This window comes from Hemiscyllium ocellatum, chromosome 31 (genome assembly GCF_020745735.1).
Source record: "Hemiscyllium ocellatum isolate sHemOce1 chromosome 31, sHemOce1.pat.X.cur, whole genome shotgun sequence".
NCBI classification, from domain to species: domain Eukaryota; kingdom Metazoa; phylum Chordata; class Chondrichthyes; order Orectolobiformes; family Hemiscylliidae; genus Hemiscyllium; species Hemiscyllium ocellatum.
In genome coordinates this window covers 3,294,509-3,320,730 of record NC_083431.1, presented here as the reverse complement: position 1 = coordinate 3,320,730, position 26,222 = coordinate 3,294,509, and the positions used below count along the sequence as shown (strand labels likewise).

The 26,222-nt window shown below is 42.8% G+C and overlaps 1 protein-coding gene across 1 annotated transcript in view; it reads left to right on the top strand.

Moving 5' to 3' along the window:
• The window catches only part of LOC132830507 (sperm-associated antigen 5-like), a 49,546-nt gene extending 24,914 nt beyond the window's left edge, over window positions 1-24,632 (top strand). Inside the window, exons 11-21 of the mRNA XM_060848269.1 lie at window positions 898-1,072; window positions 5,422-5,524; window positions 9,455-9,538; window positions 10,308-10,391; window positions 10,865-10,967; window positions 13,287-13,419; window positions 14,306-14,407; window positions 15,598-15,750; window positions 16,732-16,806; window positions 21,085-21,165; window positions 24,048-24,632. Coding sequence (XP_060704252.1) covers window positions 898-1,072; window positions 5,422-5,524; window positions 9,455-9,538; window positions 10,308-10,391; window positions 10,865-10,967; window positions 13,287-13,419; window positions 14,306-14,407; window positions 15,598-15,750; window positions 16,732-16,806; window positions 21,085-21,165; window positions 24,048-24,134 — 1,180 coding nt within the window. The 3' untranslated portion in view covers window positions 24,135-24,632. The remainder of the gene's footprint in view (window positions 1-897; window positions 1,073-5,421; window positions 5,525-9,454; window positions 9,539-10,307; window positions 10,392-10,864; window positions 10,968-13,286; window positions 13,420-14,305; window positions 14,408-15,597; window positions 15,751-16,731; window positions 16,807-21,084; window positions 21,166-24,047) is intronic.
• Window positions 24,633-26,222: the final 1,590 nt, after the last annotated feature.

Genomic DNA, 26,222 nt, shown 5'->3' with positions numbered 1-26,222 from the left:
GTCAGACCACATTTGGAGTATTGTGCATGGTTTTGGGCCCCATATCTCAGGAAGGATGTACTGACCCTGGAGCGTGTTCACAGGAGGTTCACGAGAATGGTCCCAGGAATGAAAAGCTTCACATATCAGGAATGTTTGAGGACTCTGGGTCTGTACCTGAGGGAGTTTAAAAGGATGAGGGGGGAATCCAATTGAAACATACAGAATACTGAATGGCCTGGGCAGAGTGGATGTTGGGAAGGTGTTTCCATTCGTAGGAGAGACTAGGACCCGAGGGCACAGCCTTAGAGTAAAAGGAAGACCCTTTTTGAACGGAGATAAGGAGAAACTTCTTCAGCCAGAGAGTGGGGAAACTATGGAATTCACTGCCACAGAAAGCTGTGGGGGCCGGGTCACTGAGTATATTTCAGACTGAGAGAGATAGGTTCTTGACTATCAAGGGTTACTGGGAGAAAGTGGGAGAATGGGGTTGAGAAACTTAGCAGCCATGATTGAATGGCACAGCAGACTCATTAGGCTGAATGGCCTAATTTCTGCTCCAGTGTCTTATGGTTTCATGGGCAGTATGATGGAGTGATTGGGGGGGGGGGGGGGATTTTTAGGGCCAGATGACGGAGGGAAAGGGCTGGAAGTGATTACAGCAATTAGGTGGGATGGGATATTGAATTATTTATAAAAGAGGAGAGAATCTTAGCATAGAGGTTACTGGGAACAGTGGAGGTTACAGGGGGAGGTCAGTAAGCTACGAGTGGAATACCTTTGAAGCAATGCCCTGGCATTTGGGAGGCGACCTGTACTGTGACATTGACTGAATGTGAACGAGCCCCCAATCCTGTGCAATCCTCATTTGGTATATCAGTAAAACAGGAGTCTGTCTGTCTGTTTCCAAAATGTCAGGGCTAAGTGTGAGGAGTGCCAAAGGAACCTGGATACAGTTAAGGAGGATGCACGAGGGATGTTGCTGGAGATGGGACAACAGATGAACCAGGCCACAGTAGAGATCTCTGCTCTGAAGGCTCAAATACAAGAAGTCATCAAGTCAGCTGGAGCCACTATAAAGAACTGGCATCAGGTGGGTCTCCTGTTGCTTGGATCCTTCATGTAGCTGTGGTCTTCCTGGGAGCAGAAGACACAGTATGGTTCCTGAAAACCCAAATTGTGAGGAGGATCACTGTGCTGATGACTGCCCAGTGACTTGCTGGACAATGTGTTTGGATTTGGATATTATTGTCTTTCCCTCCATCAACAAAACCCACTTCCTTGCACTGCTGTAGCATTGTCCTTCTCAGCCACTGTCTCAGCTCATCTGCTGAAAATCTCATCCACAGAATTGACTATTCCCATAGATTCCTGGTCTCGTATTTTCCACCTAAAGCTCTGCTACCATCTCCTAACTCACAATTGGTTTCCATTTACCCATCACTCCTCCTGTGTTCACTGACCAACAGTGACTCCTGCTCCAGATACACTTCTGTTTAGAAAATTCTCATCCACAGAACCATTCAGTATAGAAGAGGCCCTTTGATCCATCAAGTCTGTGTGCCACCAGAGATACACTACTACCTGTACTGGCCCTACTTTCCTGCACTAGGCCTGTAGACTTGAATATTATAACACTTCCTATGCTCATTCTAGTATGTTTTAAGGGTCATGAGGTTTTCTGCCTCATCTAGTCTCACAAGCATTTCAGAGCCTGTGGGAGAAACCTTTTATCCTCCAATAGCCTCTAGACTGCCTGACTTTCACCTTCAAATTATGCCCCCTTGTTATTGATCCATTGATCAAGGGATCGCAGTTGCTTTCTCTTCACTCTTTCTATAGCCCTTTATAATTTTACACACCACTGTCAGGTCCACCTCTGCAACCTCCCACCCCCACTCAGTCTCTCTGCTCCAAAGAAAGCAATCCGAGCTTATCCAGTGTCCCGCTGTAGCTGAAATGCTCTATTCCGGTGAATGGTAGTGGTGAATATTCTCTGCACTCCCTCCCAGTGCAGTCACATCCTTCCCCTAGTGCGATGACCAGAACTGCATGCACAACTCCAGCTATCGCCTAACCAATCCTGTACGTGGTAAAAACAATGACTGCAGATGCTGGAAACCAGAGTCTAGATTAGAGTGGTGCTGAAAAAGCACCGCAGTTCAGGCAGCATCCGAGGAGCAGTAAAATCAGCATTTTGGGCAAAAGCCCTTCATCAAGAAATCCTGTACATCCCAAGATCCTCCTGTTCCTCTGAGCTTCCTTGTGTCCTGCCATTCATTTCAGTAGTTCCCTGTCCCTTCTTCCAAAGTGCATCACCTCACACTTATTCAGGGTTAAATTTCATCAGCCACTGATTTGCCATCTGACCAATCCATTTATGCCTTCCTCCTCTGTGTCATCTGCAAACTTCTCTACTATCAATACTGTCTCTGCCCCATACCCCAACCTTCTGATAGAACAGAGAAAAGCATGATACAGGCCCTTCAGCCATGATATTTTGCCAAGCATTTATCTTAATGCCAGATCAACCTAACCTACACACCCCTCAATTTACTGCCATCCATGTGCTTGTCCAGCAGTTGATTAAAAGTCCCTAATGTCTTTGACTCTACTACCACCACTGGCAGTGAATTCCACACACCCACGACTCTCTGCGTAAAGAATCTACCTCTGACATCTCCCCAATACCTTCCTCCAAACACCTTAAAATTATGCGCCTTGTGATAGCTATTTCTGCCCTGGGGAAAATGTCTCTGGCTATCTACTTATGCCTCTCATTACCTTGTACACCTCTATCAAGTCCCCTCTCTTCCTCCTCCTCTCTTGTGTGAAAAGCCATAGCTCACTCAACCTCTCTTCGTAAGACAAAACCCTCCAATCCAGACAGCATCCACATAAGTCTCCTCTGCACTGTCTCTAAAGCATCTACGTCCTTCCTATAATGAGGCGCTCAGAACAGGACACAATATTCCAAGTGTGGTCTAATCATTTTGTAGACTGCAGCATAACCTCGTGGTCTTAAACTCAATCCCTCTGTTAATGAAAGCCAAAACACTGTACGCCTTCTTAACCCCATCAACATGGGTGGCAACTTAGAGGGATCTATGTATGTGCACCTCAAGATTCCTCTGTTTCTCCACACTGCCAAGAATCCTGTCTTTATCCCTGTATTCAGCATTCAAATTCGACCTTCCAAAATGAATCACTTCACATTCATCCAGGTTGAACTCCATCTGCCACTTCTCAGCCCAGCTCTGCATCCTGTCAATGTCTTGCTGTGGCCTGCAGTCGTCCTCAAAACCACCTACAACCCCACCGACCTTTGTTAACGGCAAAGTTACTAACCCACCCTACCACTTCTCTATCTAAGTCATTTATAAAGACTACAAAGAGCAGAGACCCAAGAACCGATCCCTGCGGGACACCACTGGCCACCGACCTCCAAAAGGAATACTTTCTATCCACTACCACTCGCTATCTTCTTTCTGCCAGCCAATTCTGTATCCAGACAGCCAAACTTCCCTGTATCCCATACCTCCCAACTTTCTGAATGAGCCTACTGTGGGGAACCTTAACAAATAGAGTCATAGAGATGTACAGCCCAGAACAGACCCCCTTTGGGCCAACTTGTCCATGCCAACCAGATTCCCAACCTAATCTGGTCCCATTTGCCAGCACTTGCCCCATATCCCTCTAAACCCTTCCTATTCATATACCCAACTAGATGTCTTTTAAATGCTGCAATTGTATAAGCCTCCACCACTTCCTCTCGCAGCTCATTACATCCACGTACCACCCTATGTGTGAAAAGCTTGCCCCTTTCACCCTGAACCTATGCCCTCTAGTTCTGGTCTCCCCTACCCCAGGGAAAAGACAAATGCTTTGCTGAACTCCATATACATCACATTGACTGCTCAACCTTCATCACATCCTCAAAAAACTCAATTCAGTTTGTGAGGCATGATCTGCCCCTCACAAAGCCATGCTGACTATCTTTAATCAAACTGTTTTTCCAAATAGTCATAAATCCTATCTCTCAGAATCTTTTCCAGTACCTTGCTTACCACAGACGCAAGACTGGCTGATCTGTAATTGCCAGGGATTTCCTTATTCCCTTTCTTGAACAGAGGAACAACATTTGCCTCCCTCCAATCATCTGGTACTACTCTCATGGAAAGTGAGAATGCAAAGATCATCACCAGAGGCGCAGCAATCTCATTTCTCACTTCCTTTTGTAAACTTGGATATATCTGGTCTGGCCCTGGGGACTTATCTATTTTGATGCTTCCCAGAATTTCCAGCATATCTACTTTCTCAATATCAATCTGTTCAAGCCTATTGAACTGGTCCACAGTGTTCTCACTATCCACAAGGTCCCTCTCTCTTGTGAATACTGAAGCAAAAATACTCATTTAGGGTTTTCCCTACCTCTTCAGACTCCAGGCACAAGTTCCCTCTACTATCCCTGATCAGCTCTACCCTCTCTCTGATCATTCTCTTATTCCTCATATCAGTGTGGAGCACCTTTGGGCTTTCTCTAATCCTTCTCGCCAAGGCTTTTTCATGCCCCATCCTAGCTCCCCTCAGTCCATTTGTGAGTTCTTTCCTAGCTATCCTGTCATCCTCTAAAGCTGTGCCAGATCCTTGTTTCCTCAACCTTAAATAAGCTTTCTTCGTCCTCTTAACAAGAAGCCCATCTACATCACTTCTGAATATGACAAACAATGAGGGACGCAGGATTGATCCCTGTGGTTGACTGCTGCACACTGTATTCCAGTCTCTCTGTCCTGTTTTCCAATTCCTCTGCTGTCTCACCCTTCCCTGTTTCTGCTTCCACCCTCCTTATTAATCTCAGAACTCTGCATCTCCAGTTCAGGTCTCTTCAGCATTCCTGCTCGTGCGTTCAGCTTGCCTGAGCCCTAACCTCTGGAATTACCTCCCAAAATCTCCCACTCTTCCTTTTGAAGGTGCTCCTTGAAACCTAGCTCTAACTGTTAGTCACCTGTCCTAATATCTCTCTGTGTTGGCCCATGTCAAACTGTGTTCCTCTGAAGTGCCTTGGTGCATTACCATGTTAAAGCTGTTGACACAAGTGTCATTTGGTGATGTGGAACTCCAGTATTATTGAAATGAGACCTGGAGTTGTCAAAATCTTTCATCTTCTCTCAGGGCAGATTGAAAGAATGCCAAATCTCAAGGGAACTAATAATTTCACAGTTATTGAAGTGTTGCAGGGCTTGAAGGTATTCTCATACCTCCAGGCCGTTTGCACCTCTCTCCAATGCCTTCTCATCCTTCCTGAAGTGCGGCACCCAGAACTTGACACAATCCTCTAGCTGAGACAAAGTTAGCATCTGATACAAATTACAGCACAGAGGTACACCAGAATCAGTGTCTTGCTTGATATTCCTGTGATATACATTATTTTGTCTTCTTAAGAATCATCCAGTAGCCGCTGCAAAGACTAACCAACTACTCCCAGGAAACCAAGCACAGGAGGAGACAGCAAAGGAAGTGAAAGAGAGTGTCAAAGCCAGTGAAGGTAAATCCATGGGAAGGGCTGAGAAATGGAGTGTAGGGTGAGTTTGATACTTTCTCTGGATTTGAGTGGCAAGATGAGGATCTCCTTTTAAGGATTTTGCTCACAATTAAACTCTCTTCCTCTCCGTGCACAGAATAAAATAAAACCTATCCAGTGTCTTCAAGGCAGTTTACAGGGAACTTTGGTTTGCAGTTATATACTGTACACAGCAAGTGACATCAAGGCTGCATTCGGCAGAGTGTGGCACCATTGAGTTCTAGCAAAACTGGAATCCATGTGTGTCGGTTACAATTTTCTGCTGGTTGGAGTCATACCTGACACATAGGAAGATGGTTGTGGTTGTTGGAGGTTAGTCATCACTGTTTCAGGAGATCTCTGCAGGAGTTCCTCAGGGTAGTGTCCTAGGCCCAACCACCTTCAGCTGTTTCATCAATGACCTTCCCTCCATCATAAGGTGAGAAGTGGGAATGTTTGCTGATGATCACACAATGTTTAGCACCATTCGTAATTCCTCAGATACTGAAACAGTCTATGTTCAAATGCAACAAGCTCTGAACAATATCCCAGCTTGGGCTGACAAGTGGCAAATAACATTTACACCACACAAATGCCAGACAATGATCATCAACAACAGACGATCTAACCAACACCCCTTGACATTCGATGATGTTACCATCACTGAATCCTCCAGTATCAACATCCTGGGGGTTACCATTGATCAGAAACTCAACTCGATGCACCACATAAACACAGTGGCTGCACTCACCTCCTGAGTTCCGAAAGCCTGCTCACTATCTACAAGGCACAAATCAGGAGTGTGATGGAATACTCCCCACTTCTAGCAACACTGGCAATGCCTGACAATGTGGAAAATTGGACAAGTTTTTGTCCTGTACACAAAAAGCAGGACACATCCAAACTGGCCAATTACCACCCTCTCAGTCTACACACGATTCTCAGTAAAGTGATGGACAGTTCATCAGTAGTGTGATCAAGCAGCACCTACTCAGTGATAACCTGCTCAGTGACGCCCAGTTTGGGTTCTGCTCAAGCCCATTACAGCCTTGTTCAAACATGGACAAAAGCAATGAATTCCAGAGGGGAGATGAGAATGACAGCCCTTGACATCAAGGCTGCATTTCACAGAATGTGATGTTGAGGAACACTAGCAAAACTGGAATCAATGTGTATTGGGGATGGAGAGGAAGCAGTCTCTTTGCATCCACTTGATTTAAATTCTGAAAGGCCTTAAAATAAAGGCCTATAACTGGCCACTCCCTAATCTTTTACAGCAACACTGTACATCATACACTATACGTTCGAGTCAAAATTGATACAGGTTTAGTGTCACTTGCCAACTTTTCAATGCTATCCCTACAAATAAAGCGTAGTGTTTGGTTTACATTCTGCTTAGGGTATGGTGACTAAATGTAGTGATTATTGTGTTTGTCCAGCACAATCTTAGTGTTTCTCTTCCCCCACCTACACACTCTAACCTTCCAAGAAATGTGACTTCCCCATTCTTCCTCTCAAAACTTGTATATTTGTGTGTTCAATTTAATTTGACAATTATTTGTGCAAGTTTGTATAACTTTATTAATGTCACTTTCTAGTTTTCAGATCTCAGTATTGACTAGCTATCTGCTCCAGCAACCCATTCAGCCAAAATGTCATTCACAAATTTAGAAACTGTTTAATTCCTGAAGCCATATTGATAAATGTAAATTGAGGGTAGCAATAGTGTCTCACCATTAATGCTTGTGAGACAGCATCTCTCCCCTGCTGCTCTGGACATTTCCCATCATACCGTTTTGCACATGCTGTCTAGATTTTTGTCTTGAGCTAGCTGCATGGCCCATGATTCCATAGTTTCTGACCTTCTATTAGTACATTATGGGGCACCTTATTGAAAGCCTTTTGAAAATCAAGATAAATTGCATCAACTTCATGAGTTTATCAACTCTGTTGCCTACTCAAAAAAAAATCAAATTGGACAGCTCATTCCATACACTAACCACCCTTAGTGAGAAAAAGTGCCCCCTAGGGTGCTTGTAAATCTTTCCCCCAGAGGAAGTGGTGGCGGCTGGTACAATTACAGCATTTAAAAGGCATCTGGATGAGTATGTGAATGGGAAGGGTTTGGAGAGGTGTGGGCCGAATGCTGGTAAATAAGGTTTGACTAATTTAGGATATCTGGTTGGCATGGATGAGTTGGACAGAAGGGTCTGTTTCCATGCTGTACACCTCTATGACTCTATGTTCAAATTAGTATAGGAGTTGGGAGGTTATGTTGCGGCTGTACAGGACATTGGTTACGCAACTTTTGGAATATTGTGTGCAATTCTGCTATAAGAAGGATGTTGTGAAACTTGAAAGGTTTCGGAAAAGATTTACAAGCATGTCGCCAGGGTTGGAGGGTTTGAGCTATAAGGAGAGGCTGATTAGTCTGGGGCTGTTTTCCCTGGAGCATTGAAGGGTGACCTTACAGAGGTTTATAAAATCATGAGGGGCATGGATAGGGTAAATAGACACGATTTTTTCCCCGGGGTGGGTCTCCAAAACTAGAGGGCATGGCTTTAAGGTGATGGGAAAAAAAATTAAAAGGGACCTGAGGAGCATCCTTTTTCTTGCAGAGGATGTTGTATGTATGGAACGAGGTGCCAAAGCAAGTGGTGGAAGCTGGTACAATTACAACATTGAAAAGGCATCTGGATGGGTATATGAATAGGGAAGGCTTAGAGAGATATGGGCCAAGTGCTGGCAAATGGGACTCGAGTAATTTAGGATATCTTGTTGGCATGGATGAGTTGGATCGAAGGGTCTGTTTCCGTATTGGACATCTGTGTGACTCCTAGATTTCACTTCTCAGGTTTTATTTCTCTTAAAAGTTCTGCTGTTCTCCCCTTTTTGTAGAGATTTTAGTTTTCCTTCCATTGATGTTGAGCCGACTGACATAACTATTTGGACCTGTTCTGTTCCCCTCCTTCTTCCACTCCCCACTCTCCTCAAATATGGGCAATCTGCCATTCTTTTAATTAGTAATGCTTCTGCCATATCATCCCTAAATTCTATTAAAATCTATGTTTGTTTACTATATTATATTTTTATAATTACCTCTTTGATTATCTATCTCATCATTCAATGTGCTGTGCACTCTTAAGGGTCAGTCTGAAGGATGTTTACATGATCATCATTATTTATGTATTCTTCTAGTGTGTTTTTGATTTATTGAATTCACATTTCACCATCTGCCCTGTGGGATTCAAACCCTTGTCTCCAGAACGCTGGCCTAGGGTGTTGCATTGCCAGTGTAGTGACATTATCACTACACCATTGTCTGCCCTCAACTATTGCCAAGATGTTCCCCCATATTATTTTTATTTAATTTAGTTGCTCTGGTTCATTCCTTGTTCCTAAATCCAATAGCTGATCTTGCGTTTATTGGTTTTCATGCACGTGGTTTAGAAATTGACAGAACCTTATTTCCTTTATCTACCTCTTCTGTCCAGTTAATATCATAGTTGAAATACATCATGATGATTATTTTTGCTTTTTCTCAATTTGCTAAATTTATCTGCATGTTTCTTCCTGTACCTCCTTCCACTATTAGGTGGTTGATACACCACACCTATTAATGCGTTTGATCTTTAATTTTCTTTTCTTTCTTCCTTTGTGGATTCTGTTTTTGTCTTATAATGTGTGTTTCTGTATTGTAATTAAATATCTATCCAATGTTCAACTGCCTTGGTTCACACGTGGAGCATGGCAACAGAACGAGATGCCAGAGGGCATTGATCAAACTATGTATACCATGATAAGGCAGCACTTTCCCCATAATATGAAAGCAGGTTTGTCCTTGAGATGGAACCATAATGTTTGGTTACTGCATTGCTGAAATGTGTCTTTTTTTATATTATGGTCTGTTCATAGAGCATCACGAAGGGCCTCTGTGTAACATCAGGAGCGACCAGAGTGCCTTTGCTCCCATCAGTTCAACAGTGCCGAATTCACCAGGTAAGATCCTGGTACAAATAAGCAGCAGCCACCATCATCTTCATAGGGGTATTCCTCAATCCTTACTACAAATGTTCTGGGAGTGTTTGATGGGGACTGTGTCGAAGAAGCTTTACTCTATCTAAGCCAGTGCCATGCCTGCCCTGGGAGTAATGTGGAGTGTCCACAGTGAAATTGTGAGCATCCTTTTGTCTGACAAACACGAAAGTCACTTGTAATGATAATTGCTTTATCCATTATAAGGTGGGCGAGCGTATGTTGGGAATGATTCTCACTCTGCCTTCCCAATTTTCAAATTGTTGGAGTTGGAGTAGTGCTGATGTCTTGCAAATGTTTTGAATGGAATACAACAGAATAGTCTGATTTCCTTGGGCACTTTTTAGAAACTCTGCAGTCCTCTGTCTATCAATTTTGCACCATTCCAGTGCTTATCGTTCACATTCTCATTGTTGATGAACTTCTAACGTGACCAATGCCCATCCTACTCCATCCCACCTCATTGCACCACTTGTCCCTCTATCTGGTGCTTCCATGTGAACCCTACTCCGCCGTCTCCTTGAATCAAGTTCCCAGCTATTACAGTACCATTCTCTGGATTCTCCTCTCAATCCTCTGTTTCACTGACTTTGCATTTCTGTAAAGGTCTCCTCAAAATCTTGCCTTTCAGTCTCCCACTGCTGCTGTGTGGCCTGTTATGATTTGCTGGTGTTGGTTTGCTGTGTAAAGCTAAATATTTATGTACCCATTACCTCTGTCATTTTTTTTGCAGACCGTAATAAAGTAGCTCCTCTTGACATTGAAAGCTGTCCTGGGCTCAACTCTTGTGAAGGCACCATAACTCCCAAGAAAATGGGTGAGGTTGTTGGTGTGATTTAACATCCACCGTGGTAGTAGTGGGGTAAATAAACTGGCAGGTCCAGAGCATTAGAAAAAGGATGGAATAAGTCCTTTGTCCCTTCTCAGTTTGTGCGGGGCACCATCATTGGCAGGAATGTTTTCTCTGGCTTTAGCAGCCTACGAGTAATTATCCATTCATATGTTATCCTTGCACTGGCAAACTACTTGGTATCTGCCTTCCCATTAGTTTATTTTAATTGACTAGTTTCTTTGCTAGAGAACAGTGGGAAATTGACTGTGAATCTATAGTACTATCGCAGTGACTGTGCTAGTAACATCTATTGACACAATGCTATTGTCCTTTTGTGCTGGTAGACATCCCAACTTTGGCTAGGACTTCATTCCAACTCATACATCCTGTCGCATACTAGTTTTGTTTTGGTGCTCTGTGTAACTGTTACTCAGTTTGATATTTCTCTTCCACTATAGAAACAGAGGATACTTTGTTGCCCACTGTGGCTGAGCTACGAGAGTCCACCCAGAAGCTCCTTGAGGTAATACAGCTGCGGGTAACGGACCTACAAGAAGAGATGTAAGTACAGCACTTGAAATACTCACAGTTCCTTTAAAATTGCCGCATTACTGAATACTGTAAAATGGTTCTGGTGTGGGCATTTAGCAGCACGTGGGCTTGGTGTATCTGTTGTTCAGTAGCTCTGTGTCTCACAAACTGAGGCAAGGTTGATGCCTATCAATGGGTAGCACTGACCCTTGCTTCTCAATGAGAAGGTCCTTAGTTTAAGTTCCACTCAGGAGACTCGAGCACAAGGTTGAGGTTGGCCTTGTGGTTACCTTGTGCTGTACTGTCCTGGTGTTGTCTACTGGACGACATATCTAACTGATAGACGTCTGCTTTTCTGAGTGAATTTAAATGACCCTCTAGTCGTTATTTGGAACACGGATGCATTCTCTCCAGTTTTCCTTTCATTACTTATCCCGTCGCTGGTGATTTAAAACAGATTGTGTGTTCATTGGTTTCACTGTGTGTGGAGTCTGGCTGGGTGTAAGTTGATTGCTATCTTTCTTATGTTACAACAGTGACCAGACTTGATTGACTGTAAAACAGAAATTGTGAAAGGTGATATAAAGTTTGAAATGCCTTCATTACCGATGAGTGAAATCAGGTAGTGAAGTTTCGAACGGTGTGATGAGATACTAATCTGATGGCATCAATGTTAATACCAGTTGGTGACATCTGGTCTTTCATCACAGATTATTCTCTGTTGTTGTTAATTTTATTCTATTATTTCTTCGCTGTGGTCCATCTTATTAAAACAAGATCCAGGATTCCTGGACACAGATTAGAAACAGGACGCTTGGCTGTAGCCTGCTCCTTCCCTCAATTCCCTATCTCATGAACAGTAAGGCCATCTGGAGTGTCCAAGCTGATCTTGGTGAATTTAGTACAGGCTAGGGCAACAAGGAGCCGTCACATCACTACAGATTAGCTGCTCACCGGACAATTCCACAGTCTGATTTGTGAAGCTGAAAATTGGGAAGTGAGCATGATCTGTCACCTGCTGGCTCTCTAATCCTCCCCATCTGCCAACTGTTCAGCCCAGCTTTGGAGCTAAAGCTCCCCAGGGAGCATGCTCCTCTCCAAACCAGGTTAGGCCTTTTAACTGCGTGTGTTTCTCTCCAGCCTTTCTCTGCTTAATGGTTTATAGTGCACTCAGTGAGGGGACAGATGTTGGAAGTGAAGGCGCACATGACAAAGGCCTATTTTACGCAGGCACGGTCTGGAGTCACCTGCATTGGAACACTGTCGACTATTTTCCCTTTGCTTCCCATAAACAGCACACAGCAGAATTGTGAAGAAAATTACAGCTTATGGCTTTTAAAAGATAAAGGACAACAGTAGATACAAAATTGGCTTAATGATAGTAAGCAGAGTAATGTTCAATGGGTGTTATTCAGGCTGGAGGAGGGTTTGTAATAGAATTCCCCAGGGGTTGGTACTGTGCAGAGGATTATTTCAAAGTTTGCAGATGACACAAATTTGGAAGAATTGTAAACTGTGAGGAGAGCATTGTAGAACTCCAAAAGAGATTGACAAGTTAGTGTAAGTGGCAGGTGCAATTCAATGCAGAAAAGCACAAGGTGATGCACTTTGGTCAGAAGAACATTGAAAGGCAATATAAGATATGGGGGGCAGGAGCAGAGGGATCCTGGTATACTGATAATTAAAGGTCGCAGGACAGATTAGTAAAGCAGTTCATGAAGCACACAGTATCCTTGGGTAATTAACAGGCACATATTGTACAACAGCAAGGAGTTGATAAACTTGTACAAAACACTTGTTAGACTTCAGCTGGAGTATTGTGTACAGTGTGGGTGCCACATTATAGGAAAGATGTGAATACATTGGAGAGAGGGCTTAAGTAATTTACAGGAATGGTTCCAGGGATGAGAAACCGCATGATGAGGATAGATTGAAGTTGAGACTGTTTGTCTTGGATTGAAGAGGAGATTGCATAGAGGTGGAAACCATGAGCAGACAAGATGTAATAGATAGGGACAAGGTGTTCCTGCTCATAAAAGGAACAAGAATGAGAGGGCATTGATTTAAAGTGATGAGAAACATCATTTTCACACAGTGAATAATTAGGGCATGGGAACATACATGGCATGGGAAATGTGCTGGAGTCTGGTTGAACTGAGGCATTCAAGAGGCCATCGGATATTTATTTGGTTAGAAATGATGTGCATCAGTATAGGGAATTTAGTAATGAAGCTAATTTGAAGCCCAGTGTAGACATGATGGGCCAAATAGCCTTTTTTTGCACCATAACAATTCTGTGGTAAACTGAGTGGGACTCAAGCTCCTTCCATTTCTTTTTTTCTCTCTCAGATCTACAATGAGAGAGCAACGGAGGGCCACGTTCAGCAAGAACTGGTCAGAATTGAGCAGTCTACAGAGCAAGGTTCTGACCTTGGAAACTGAGAACAGAAGGCTGAACCGAGATCTTCAGGCGCATGTTAAGGTGAGAAATGTGATGTGAATTTGTCTATATGAAGACTCAGATTAACACAGAGACACTGGTGCAGAAACATTCAAGTACACGTGAAACTCTGTTTCAAGGAGTTCTGTGAATTGGCTGAAACTGGTTTCCTGCTGGAATTAAAATGGTATGGACTTTGGTGCATGCGACATGTACACCTCTGTCCTGTCGTTTAGGGTGATCCAAATCTGTGTTCTGTGATTTGTTTTTTGTTGTTAAACTGCCCTTTCCTTTCCTTTTTCACCAAGTCAGCTCCCATGAACCTCAACACAATCTTCAAGAACAGTATCTTCTTTTTGTCTCTCATCAAACTGCATTGTTTTAGTCTCAGTAACTGGAGCTAGGTCCTCGTTTCACCCTCCTGGGTTTCAATCCCTGGGGTCTGTGTTTTCTTCTCTCCCTTCTCAGCTGTATAAGCATCATTTCTTTTTTCTAGAATTTTCTTTTCTCGATTACCCAGGATACAATGGTTTTATGTTATTTAATTGATGTTTCACCTGGAGATTTTTCTCCCAATTTTATTCTTTGTTTCTCTTGTTTTGAGTTTTGCATTTAAACTAAACTATTATTTCTACAGACAGTGGCTAGTAATTACCTATGTTTAAACATTGTTGTCAAGCTACAGCGACTGTGGAGGGTGTTTTGACAGTTCCAGTTTAAAGCAATGGTCTCGGGTACTTTGTTGCTGTAACATTGCGTTGCAGTCTCCCTGACCTCTGGCTACGATGCAGAGGTTGCTGAACACAGTTGAGCAGTTTCATTATAACTGAATGCAATGATTCAAGGCCCTGACAGCTCACCGAGATCAATTGTTGTGATGGGAGAGTGAATAATGAGGCTGACAGCTTAATTTTATTCTACTTCACAGACTAACTCTGAGTTGAAGAATGCTGTAAGTCTTCAGGATGAAACAATCCTTGAATTCAATAAGCAGATGGAGACTAATTTGAAAGAACACACCGAGTTTTTGGTAAGACTTTCTCTCTCAAAGATGTAAAGATGCGCTCAACTCATTCCTTCGATCCAGCAGGCCGCAGGAATGAAAATTATGCTGAGTCTGCAGTCAGTCCAGAGGCCCTCTGCTTGACAATTTACAGGATTGTTCAGTGCAGCCTTAAATTGCCGTTTAATGGGAAGTGGGGAGGTCACATTCACATTCTGAGTTGAAATTAAATCAATGTTTAAGACTGTGCCAAGGAAGCTTCACTATATCTACCCTGTTTCACATGAGCCCTTGTTTTTATTAGAAAAAACAGTCTTTGTTCTGGGAACGTGAACATTACTAGCAAAGACACTGTTCACTTCTCATCCCTAATTACCCAGAAAGAGGTGATGAGTTCCCTTCTTGAACTGAATTCATGTAATGTAAGCACACCCACAGTGGTGTTAGGAGGGAGTTCTAGGATTTTGACCCAATGATACTGAAGGAATAAAGTACCAGATGAGGATGACATGCATTTTGAAGGCTCACTTACAGTTTGTTGTGTTTTTCCTATGTGCTTACAAATTGTAGGCAGAGTTTGCAGATTTGTAAAAAGCTTTTGGACATGCCTTGGTGAGTTATTGCTTTGTATTTTGACGGTATAGACTACTGCCACTTGCTACTGGTGGAGAGAATGAATGTTTAAAATAATGAATGAAGTGGGAATCTAGAAAATGACTTTGTCTTGGGTGAAGTTAAGCAACTTGAGGAATGTTAGAGCTGCACTTGTCCAGGCAAGAGGAGAATATTCCGTTACACTCCTGACTTGTGCCTGTGGACCCTGACTTGTGCCTGTGGACAGGCGTTGGGAAGACAGCAGGTGAATTAATCACTGCAGAATTCCTAGCTTCGGACCTACACTTTGTAGGTGCAATATTTACACTTGCTAGTGGCGAGTTTCCCATTTTTGTCCTGGGTGTGTTCATTGTGGCAATGTAAAATAACTTCTACTCTACTCTAACTTGCATTTGTACCTCCTCTGGAAATGTTCTGATGAAACAGGTTCTTGTCTGTATCTATAGTATGCTCAAGCAGAGACCTCAAAGACGGTCTGAGTCTGAGGGTTTTTAAAACCCACCAGGATTAGTGTTGGCTGCAAACAAGTTGAGACCTTAATAAGAATTGTTTGATCCCAAAATTGTGGTGTAAATAAACTGATGAAAGTTGGTGTATTTCAGGCCATGAAGGAAGAAGTCACTGGTTTGAAACGGCAACTCCAGCGCTCCGAGTGTGAGGCTGAAACCTGCCATGAAGAGTTGACCAAACTACAGACCTCAGGTGGAGTACTCAACACGAACTGGCTTGAAGAGAAAGTAGAACTTCATTACCAAGTAAGAAGCTCCTTGTGTTACGGGAGTGATGCTGATGATCCTTTTTCCAAACACTGGTTGGGTGCAGCTCTGTAGGAAAGCAATTTAATATAATTTTTAAAAAATCTTGGTGTGGGTATCCCTGGTAAGGTCTTATTGCTAATTCCCTACTGAAACAGTTGGTGTGGAGTTACAAGTTAAAATGGCAAATTTCTTTCCCTGAAGGATATCAGGAAGCCAGATGTGTTTGGACAACCAGTCAACAACTTCAAGAATAGTTTTTACCTATGCTGGTATTTAATTTTCTGAATTTTAACCAACTGACTTCCAAATTCTCAAACACCCAAGGTGGGATTTTACATTGGTCTAATGTGGCGTATTAATCCAGTAATGTAGCCACTTGATCTCTCTAGTCAATGTCAGGATAGCCCTTCTGAAGAATCTGCTGACTGTTGTCTAGCTTAACCCTGCAGTGTCGTACTAGACAAACCTGTTTATTCTTGGATCCTGTCTTCTCGTGGTAACTGGAGAATGAAATGTGACAAATATGTTTGCCCCTTTGATAGGATAGCAACATTAGGTTGGGAGTGGTGGATCTGTTAAATCTCAGGATAAGGACACTCATTGTGGCAGTAAATAGCACATGCAGACAGAAGGATTCAATGTGAGTCAGTGGGGATTTTGTTTTGTTCAGTACCCTATTTGTTCAATGCCATCATCCTCTTGATGTCCTGTTGTATGACTGAAGGACAGCCCCGTACTGCCCAGTTGTGCTAAATTATCTGAGCAGGTGCCCTGTGCCCCACTGTAAGGTAAGTTTGTGAATTTCAGAGGGAGGCTGGCACAGAAGACTAATAGCCACCATGTTCAGGAACAGAATTCAGAAACTCCAGGTCATTGGCCCTCCACCACAACAGGAAGAAATCAACTCCACTGTCTCAGCTGTTCCCTGCCAGGGAAATGAGTGATCTTAATTTTGTTATTTATTTCAATACTTTTAAGGTGAGGAAGCTACGAGAGGCTTATGTGCAGAAGGACATTGATATGCAGGAACTGAAGGTGAAAATGTATAATCACGTGAGTTGCACTTTGTGATATTATGTGGCTTAGCAGTATAGCCTGTATCTGTCTCCTTTCTGGTTCTGGTGCTCCCACCCTCAACTCTTATCCATATGCTTTCTTTTTTCTGCTAATTCTTTCCTCCCAACTCTAAACTTTCAACTCATTTGTCCTCTGTGCAGTCTCATTGCATCCAACTTCTCCGGTCCTTTTCCATCCCACAAACTTTAAACTGATTCCCTCTGCCTCCAGTGTTTTAAAACCTCATTTTCAAATCAATCGTTCCCATTTTATATTTTTCATGTTCTTCAAAATTGAACGAAAGTCGGTGGAGCTGTTGACAGTGAGGAAGGATGTGGCAGGTTACAGCGGGATATAGATAAGCTGCAGAGCTGGGCAGAAAGGTGGCAAATGGAGTTCAGTGTAGCTAAGTGTGAAGTGATTCACTTTGGTAAGAGTAACAAGAAGGTGGTGTACTGGGCTAATGGTCGGATACTTGGTACTGTGGATGAGCAGAGGGATCTTGGTGTCCATGTACACAGATCTCTGAAAGTTGCCACCCTGGTAAATAGTGCTGTGAAGAAGGCATATGGCGTACTGGCTTTTATTGGTAGAGGAATTGAGTTCCGGGGTCCTGAGGTCATGTTGCAGTTGTATAAGACTCTGGTGCGGCCGCATCTGGACTACTGTGTGCAGTTTTGGTCGCCATTCTGTAGGAAGGATGTGGAGGCACTGGAACGGGTGCAGAGGAGGTTTACCAGGATGTTGCCTGGTATGGTAGGAAGATCATATGAGGAAAGGCTGAGGCACTTGGGGCTGTTTTCATTGGAGAAAAGAAGGTTTAGGGGTGACTTGATAGAGGTGTACAAGATGATTAGGGGTTTAGATAGGGTTGACAATGAGAACCTTTTTCCACGTATGGAGTCAGCTATTACAAGGGGACATAGCTTTAAATTAAGGGGAGGTAGGTATAGGACAGATGTTAGGGGTAGATTCTTTACTCAGCAAGTTGTGAGTTCATGGAATGCCCTGCCAGTAGCAGTGGTGGACTCTGTCTCTTTATGGGCATTTAAACGGGCATTGGATAGGCATAGGGAGGATAGTGGGCTAGTGTAGGTTAGGTGGGCTTGGGTCGGCGCAACATCGAGGCCCGAAGGGCCTGTACTGCGCTGTATTTTTCTATGTTCTATGAAAGTATCCTACACTCCAAGTGCTAGTCATTTGCTTGCCTGAAATCATCACTAGTGTATTCTATTCACAGGTTTCTGTTGTACTACTTATCTGGATATCCCTGTTGCGTGACATACTGAGATACACATTTTTAACATTTCCTAGACCTATATGAACTCTCAGGGGACCGCAGGATTTTATTTTCTTTCTTCATTTTGTGGGATGTGGGCGTTGTTGGCTGGGCCAGCATCTATTGCCTGTCCCAAGTTGCCCCATGAGAAGGTGGGGGTGAGCTGCCTTCTTGAACTGCTGTAGGTTGATCCATAATGCCATTAGGGAGGAAATTCCAGGATTTTGACCTAGTAACAATGAAGGAGTGGCGATATATTTCCAAGTCAGGATGGTGAGTGGCTTGGAGGGGAACCTTCAGAGGGTGGTGTTCCCATGTAGCTGATGCACTTGTCCTTCTGTATGGAAGTGGTCATGGGTTTGGAAGGTGCTGTCTGAGGATCTTTGAATTTCTGCAGTGCATTTGTAGATGGTACACACTGCTGCTACTGAGCATTGGTGTTGGAGGGAGTGGATGCTTGTGGATGTGGTGCCAATCAAGCCAACTGCTTTGTCCTGGATGGTGTCAAGCTTCTTGAGTAGTGTTGGAGCTGCCCCCATCCAGGCAAGTGGGGAGTATTCTATCACACTCCTGACTTGTGCCTTTTTGGTGGTGGTCAGGCTTTGGGGAGTCAGGAGGGGAGTTAGTTGCTGCAGTATTCCTAACTTCTGATCTGCTCTTGTAGTCACTGTTTATTTGGTGAGTCCAGTGCGTTTCTGGTCAATGATAACTCCCAAGATGTTGATAGTGGGGGATTCAGTGATGCTGCCACTGTTGAATATCAAGGAGTGGTGGTTAGATGGTGGTCATTGTCTGACATTTGTGTGGTGCTGGAATGTTATCAGGGCCCATTGCTCTTGCAGTATCTAGTGTCTCCACCTGTTTCTCCTTATCAAATGGAGTGAATCGAATCAGCTGAAGATTGGTATCTGTAGTGCTGATGACCACTGGAAGAGGCTGGGATGGATCATCCACTCAGCACTTCTGGCTGAACGTTGCTGTGAAAGCTTCAGCCATATCTTTTGCACTGCTGTGCTGGGCTCCTCCATCGTTGAGGATGGGGATATTTGTGGAGCCTCCAGCTGTTGTTTAATCGTCCAGCACCATTCATGACTGAGTGTGGCAGGACTGCAGAGCTTAGATTTGATTTATCGTTTGTGGGATCGCTTAGCTCTTATTAGCAACTTTGCGGACAATACAAAGACTGGTGGAGTTGCAGATAGTGAGGAGGACTGTCAGAAGATACAGCAGGATATAGATCAGTTGGAGGCAGGGGCAGAAAAATGGCAGATGGAGTTTAATCTGGACAAATGTGAGGGTCATGCTTTTTCAAAGGTCAAGTACAGTTGGAAATTATACAGTGAATGGCAGAACCCTTAGGAGTATTGGTGTGCAGAGGGATCTGGATGTGTGGGTTCACAGATCACTGAAGGTGACAGTGCAGTTTGATAAAGGGCCTATGGCATGCTAGACTTGAATGGAAGGGGCATTGAGTATAAGGATAGACATGCTGCAGTTTTATAGAACTTTAGTTAGGACATATTTGGAATATTGTGTACAGTTCTGGTCACCACATTACCAGAAGGATGTGGATGCTTTGGAGAGGGTACAGAAAAGGTTTACCAGGATACTGCTTGGTATGGTATAGCTATGAAGAAAGGTTGGATAGACTGGGTTTGTTTTCACTAGAACACAGGAGGTTGAGGGGTGACTGATAGCAGTTCATAAGATTGTGAATGGCACAGATAGAGTGGAAAATATGAGGCGTTTTCCCTGGGTGGAGGGGTTGATTACCAGCGGATACAGTATCAAGGTGGGGGAGGAGAGTTTAAAAGAGATGTGCGAGGCAGGTTTTTCACACAAAGGGTAATGATTACGTGGAACATGCTGCCAGAGGTAGTGATGGACGCAAATACAATAGCAGCATTCAAGAAGCACCTGGACAAATCCATGAATAGGAAGGAAATAGAGGGACATGGATCCTGTAAGTGAAGACAGTTTTAGTATGGAAGGGCAGAATGTGTCGGTGCAGTCTTGGAGGGATGAAATGCCATGCTGTTTTGTTCCTTGTTCCTGGTAGTATAGATTCCCATTCCCGCAGCACCCCAAGGAGGATTTGATAATTGAGAATCTGTAATACTTCTTGTTCAACCTCCATTTTCACCATTCCACTATTGGTGGCTGTGCCTTTAGCTGCCTAGAGTTTCCCTGCTAAAGTCCACCTGTTTGATCAACGTTTTGGTCAGCGATCCTAATACCTCATGAAGTGGTTGAAATGGCTGACTGCTATTATGAAGCATCTTCGAATAGAATAGTCTTTATTGTCACGTGCACTTGAATAAGTGCAGTGAAAAGTTTGTATTGTCACCTTTCTGCACCATCTTAGGTACAGATACTTTTAAGTGTTTGTTACAGAATTCAGAGAGGCTTTAAAAAAAGACTCTCATAGCAATACAAAGTTTTAAAAAGTACTTGACTTACTCAAAGTCCAGAATAAGAATAAAAATATCTGTAAAAGTACTCATATTGTAGTCTTTCTCATTCCAGTTTGTGCCCTCTGGACATCAGAACATGAGGCTTGGCTGCCTCCAGGGCTCAGACTGCCCTCCATCTCCTCCTGGGTAGGGTCGTCTCAGAAATTAAAAGTTGGGTTGGGGAGGCAGGGGGGAATAAAAACTGCAGAAAAGAGGCAATGAAAAGGAAAAGGACCTGGCAAGCAGAGGAGCTGCAGCTGGACGCTGACTAATGTTAAAGGTGCAGGATAAATACAAAGTGTCATAATTTGTTCCTCAACCCAACTTGACCAATTTGGAAAAATTGCTAAGAGGGATGATTGGCTTCGAGATCCCATCATTAAGGGTCCTGCTTTCCTGATATGTCGAGCAATGTAATTCACTGTATCAATCCAGAATGCTGCACTCAGTTTCTTGATTTTAAAGAATCTTAGAGGTTTGGTATAAGACAAATAGGCATGTGTGTCATCAATAACACCTACTTCCTTTTCTTGCCACTTCTAGAAAACGATCCTTGAAGAAAATTATCAGAAAGCAGAGGCAGAGTTGGCTAAACTCGACGACCTGATTGAGCATGTCAGACTAGTAAGTTACAGAGAAATGGTGGTTAATGATGGTAATGCTATCATTGGTTTTGAGGCGGGTAGGGTAGTGGTCCAAAGGACTTAAGAAGCTTTCGGTATCAGTCCCCTAAGAGGATTCAAATGATATCTCTCTCATCTCATCTCTGGTAGTCTTTGCTGTTGCACCCTGTCTTTTGATGTTCCCTGTTGCCAGAATTGTCCTTGGGCTCACAGTTACATTAACAGTGGGATTCGGGAAACTGAGTTGTCAACAGATCTGGAAATGGTGCCTCTATATGGAAATGTAAAATAACCCAGAAGATCAAAGGATTTCAGGATTTACACAGAGCTTTTAATGTGTTTGCTCCATGGAGTGGAACAGTTCAAGGCGGCAGCTCACCTTCTTGAGGGCATTTGGGGATGAGAAGTAGAGGGTGGCTTCACCAGCATTGCCCACTTCCTCTGAAAAAATATTTTCAAAAATGCCATTGGGGTGGTCCTAAGAGCTTCACATCCAGAGAGATTACTTTTGTGTGGGCACCAACATAGGCCAGAGCGTCAGCCATCCTTGCACAATAAGATCTTGTGAACAATAATGAGTTTGATGATTCGTTAATCTGATTTTTAGTTGAGGTCAACTGATAGTGAGAAAACTGGAACCTTTTGACCATTTTCCCGACAGAGAACTTGAGGGTGAACAATAGGTACATCCATATAATAGCATTGGGTAAGATAGAAAAAGTGCCTCAGTAATATTATGTAGATCAGATTCCAATGAGCTGGTTTTGGAGTTCATTCCTTATACACTATCTTGATATTTGATAATACCTGTTGTCTATTTTTGTTAAATAAATCCCTGATCCTCTATCTGACTGAACTGAGAGGTGTGTAGTTGTGTGTAGTTGTGAGGACAGGCTGCCTAAGGCACTAAGTTCTTCAAGGCCAGGGTTTTACCACTAGTACTGCTGCTTATGGTCTTCTCACCAAAAGCCTTTGTTTCAAGATGGTGAGAGAATGTTTCTTCTAAACAATCACTGTTCTTTCCACATCACTGCCTGTTTCACCTCAGCAAGTAGGTGACAGCCATTTGCTGGCTAATTTCTCAGAATGTTCCTGATCATTCAGATTCAACCTGACCGGGTTAAAATTTAAACAAAGCCAAGTTAATCATCATCATTGGTACATTGTCTATGGCAATGCCTCAACGAGGAGTCCACTTGCCAGTCAATCTGCACTTTCCATGCAGTTAAAATCGATATTCTTGCAGATTAGTGCAAAACAGAAAGGTTTGATGTTCTTTGGAGGGTCTGTGCAGACTGAGGGCTAATTGGCCTTTTTCCACACTATAGGGATTCTATAATTTGTTAGAAAATAAAATTTATTTCTGAAAGTAAGTGGTATCTGATTAACATGTAAATTATAATCCAGAAGCAGAACAAGTTTCCTTTTAATTTCAACACAAACATACTCAAAGCGCAAGAAAGACTCTTACATTTTCATATGGGCAAAAGAAAAATATCCTGTTTGATTATTGGTCTGGAAATAAAACAATAGAATTTGCCAAACACTGTCTCAGTCCACTGGGTTTCTTGCTGATAGCAGTGGGCAGGTGGAGGGTCTTCCAAGTCAGCTTGGGTTCAGATGGATAACGTGGTGGTTTTGAGTCTTTAGAAAGTAATGATAGTTCAGCTTCCAAGGGTTTATAACATTGTCAAAATGCTGACATGTTGAAACTATCTGGTTCCTAATTACTTCAACCAGGAGACAGACTAGCAAGTTTAATACAAGTTTGGAAGATTTTTCTTCCTTCTAACTCAGTGTTTTGGAATCAGAAACCAAGAAACCAGAAAAGTATGCTAGTCGGTCATCACAGAAGGCCCATAAATCCGGGTATTCCAGAAATAGGGGTAACAAAGCCTCTCTCTTACCTCGAAGATATTTGCTTGCCTATTTTTTTCTAATTCACTTGACAGGGAGTTACAATAATGGACTAGAATCTCTTGGTTTAACAATGGTTCTAGAACATTGCAACTATGATTTGACTATTTGGCAGCAGGGTGGCTCAATGGTTAGCACAGCTGCCTCGCAGCACTAGGGTCCCAGGTTCAATTCCAGCCTTGGATGACAGTCTGTGTGGAGTTTGCACATTCTCCCTGTGTCTGTGTGGGTTTCCTCCAGGTGCTCTGGTTTCCTCCCACAGTCCAAAGATGTGCAGGTCAGGCCATGCTAAATTGTCCCATAATGTTAGGTGCATTTGTCAGAGGGAAATGGGTCTGGGTTACTCTTTGGAGGACTTGTTGGGCTGAAGGGCCTGTTTCCACACTGTAGGGAATCTAATCTACTTGCTATTATCTTGGGTCGGTGGGGCTGATGGACCTACTCCTGCTGCTTTTCCTTTCAAGTGAGATTAAGTGCTTAACTGTTCAGAGTGAGACTTACACCAATGATCTCCTGATTTAAAGGGAAATCTGGATGTTACTGCAACCAGGTTCAGGCCCTGCGCTGATTATAGGGGCTTCCTGGGGCCAGGAGAATGACTGAAAGACACAATCTTGTTGGAGTTTGTTGATCTAATTATGTAAAATGTATGTGATCTTATCAAACGTGGGTCATGAGGGCTAAGGGAGAATTGGGAGTTCCCAGGGTAGTGACTGAATTACCTACTTTACATAGAAAAGGACTGAAATTAGAATTCAATTAACGTGGTAACTTCTGCTCTCAGTCTGAGATTCCCATCTCAATGGAGCCACAGTAAAATGAAAAGATACTAAAAGGTCTTTTGCCTGAAATTCAAATCCTTCGTTTAGTTTTGGATATTGCTTCAGCTGGCTTGCATCTCTTCTTTTTTTAAAATATTTTTCCTTTTTCCTTGCTCAGATTTCACTTTGTTTTTCTGTATTGCAGGTTCTCCTGTCAGTGCCCAATGTTGTTGCAAGCTCAGTAGAGCTGAGGGGTCTCCTGCTTGATCTTGGAGAAGATATAGAAGCATAGAGGTGGTGTTTCACCCACTGATCACTTGGAGGGGAAAGGAATGAACAGTGGTTGCAGTAAGGAGTGACACATAGGGTAAAGTTATGGTGACATTTTCTGACTCAGTAATAATATATTCATTTTCTGGGACCAATCCTCTGTACACGAGTGTCATACGTTCAAGTCAGTTGTCATCTTTGAAACATCTGGAACTATGGGGAGCCCAGGTGTTTTGGCTGAAAATCAAAGTTGACTGGCCAATCCATCAATCTATCCTTTTTCTCCTGTGGTATAAATTGTTGTTATTGTTTAAAGTTGGCATTCTTATGTTTGTCTTGATCAGCAGAAGAGACACACAATTTAGCCACATGTCTCTGTTCAGCAAGATTCAAGTTCTGTATTGCAAAACATAGATCTTCATTGTGTACCTCTGATTCAATTCATGCTTCGAAGTACCAAAACCCCTGCAAACTGTGTAAATGGCAAGCAAAGTATTATTTATAAATAAAAGGTGGAACTTCTGGTTGATGTGATTTGTCTAATTGCTGTTTATACTGCATGTTGTTCTGCAACAATTCATTTTCTAGTGCCACTGGTTCAGACTAGATCTACTTTTCACTTTTTCTCACTAACCTATAATCCCTTCCTGTGACTAAATATTAATTCTTTTTCTGTCTCTGGAAGAACATTTTCAGTGTCAAACAAAACTGCACAACAACATCCATGAGATCAATCACTGAAGGAACTGGTCATACAGTATCTGCTGTGGACAGTATTGGCTCAAATGCCGTTCATTTAAGAATTTCTCTCTTTCTTGAGGTTTTGTTCAGTTTTGCATTTAGGACTTCACTTTCCAGCATTAGTTAGCAGGTAAACAAGTAGTTTGTTTGCAATAGTTACAGATTTAGCTAGGTGACTGGTTAGAACTAGTAATTGTGTCAGTAGAAGTGATTCAGCTCCATTGAGTTATTGTCAGCATTAGTATAGGAATCTTTTGTTAATGTGGACTATTACAGGTACAGAATTCACTACAGTAGTCACAAGGAACCTGTCCAAATGTAAACAAATACTAATTGAAATGAATCTTTTAACTAGATTCTAAAAGAGAGAATATAGTTACAATCATGGCAAGGCAGCAATTCCTGCGCCATTTAAAATTTCTGGACACTTCCTGTGGGATCACATGTACAGGGAGGGTCTCCGACAATGTGAGACAGAGATTAGAGTTTCAAATTTGAGGGCACCTGGAATCACTGTGAAGTAGGAATTTCCTGGATTTTACATTATAGCAGGTTTGCCCCAGTGGAGTCTCCTGGGAGAGCAGGAAGTGGAGGAGTCTTCAGAATGTGTGCCACTTCTAAACTGGTGTCCCGCACTGGAAAGTAACAGCATCTTAAAACAGTCCTATCCAGACCTAGCACTGATCAACCGATGCTTCTGTAACAACCATAATGAGTCTACTGCATAGTGTCTACATCCCTACTGCCTGGAAGAAGGACACCATGGGTCATACAGAATTTTCTGAAGAGTGATGCAGAAATGTTGACATGTTTGAGAGGCTGATGACAGAACTTCCATTTATGGAACATTGGGACATCTTCTGGTTGTGAACACAGTGCTTCCAGCCACTTTAGATGCTTTTAACAGCTGAAAATTAACAATTGCCACCTAGCCCATGGATTATGCTGCATCTCTTATTACTTGAAAAGAAATGACTGTCATCATAGTTCAATTTTATGGCTTACAGAGCAAGGTATTAATTTCTGGAAATTGATTCTTTTCTTTCCCCTTTGAAAAGGTTCCCTGAAGAGTTCTCTATTCTCAGAACAGTGTCATCCATATTACCGTCAATCCACCAAATCAACATTTCAAGTAGTGCAGCCACCAAAGGAACTTTGACTTAATTGGTTTCTGAACAGAGATATTTTCTAATTTCTCAGACACGGTGCCACCTGAGCCCTCTATTTTAAAACTTGCTGAAGAAGGACATGGCCTATTTAACTCAAACTACTTTAAAATCTATCAAAACCAAGATGTCCCTCTATCACACTCCTTATCTTTAACAGACACTCTCCCTTCCTCCTGTGATCTACCAATTTCGATAAACCC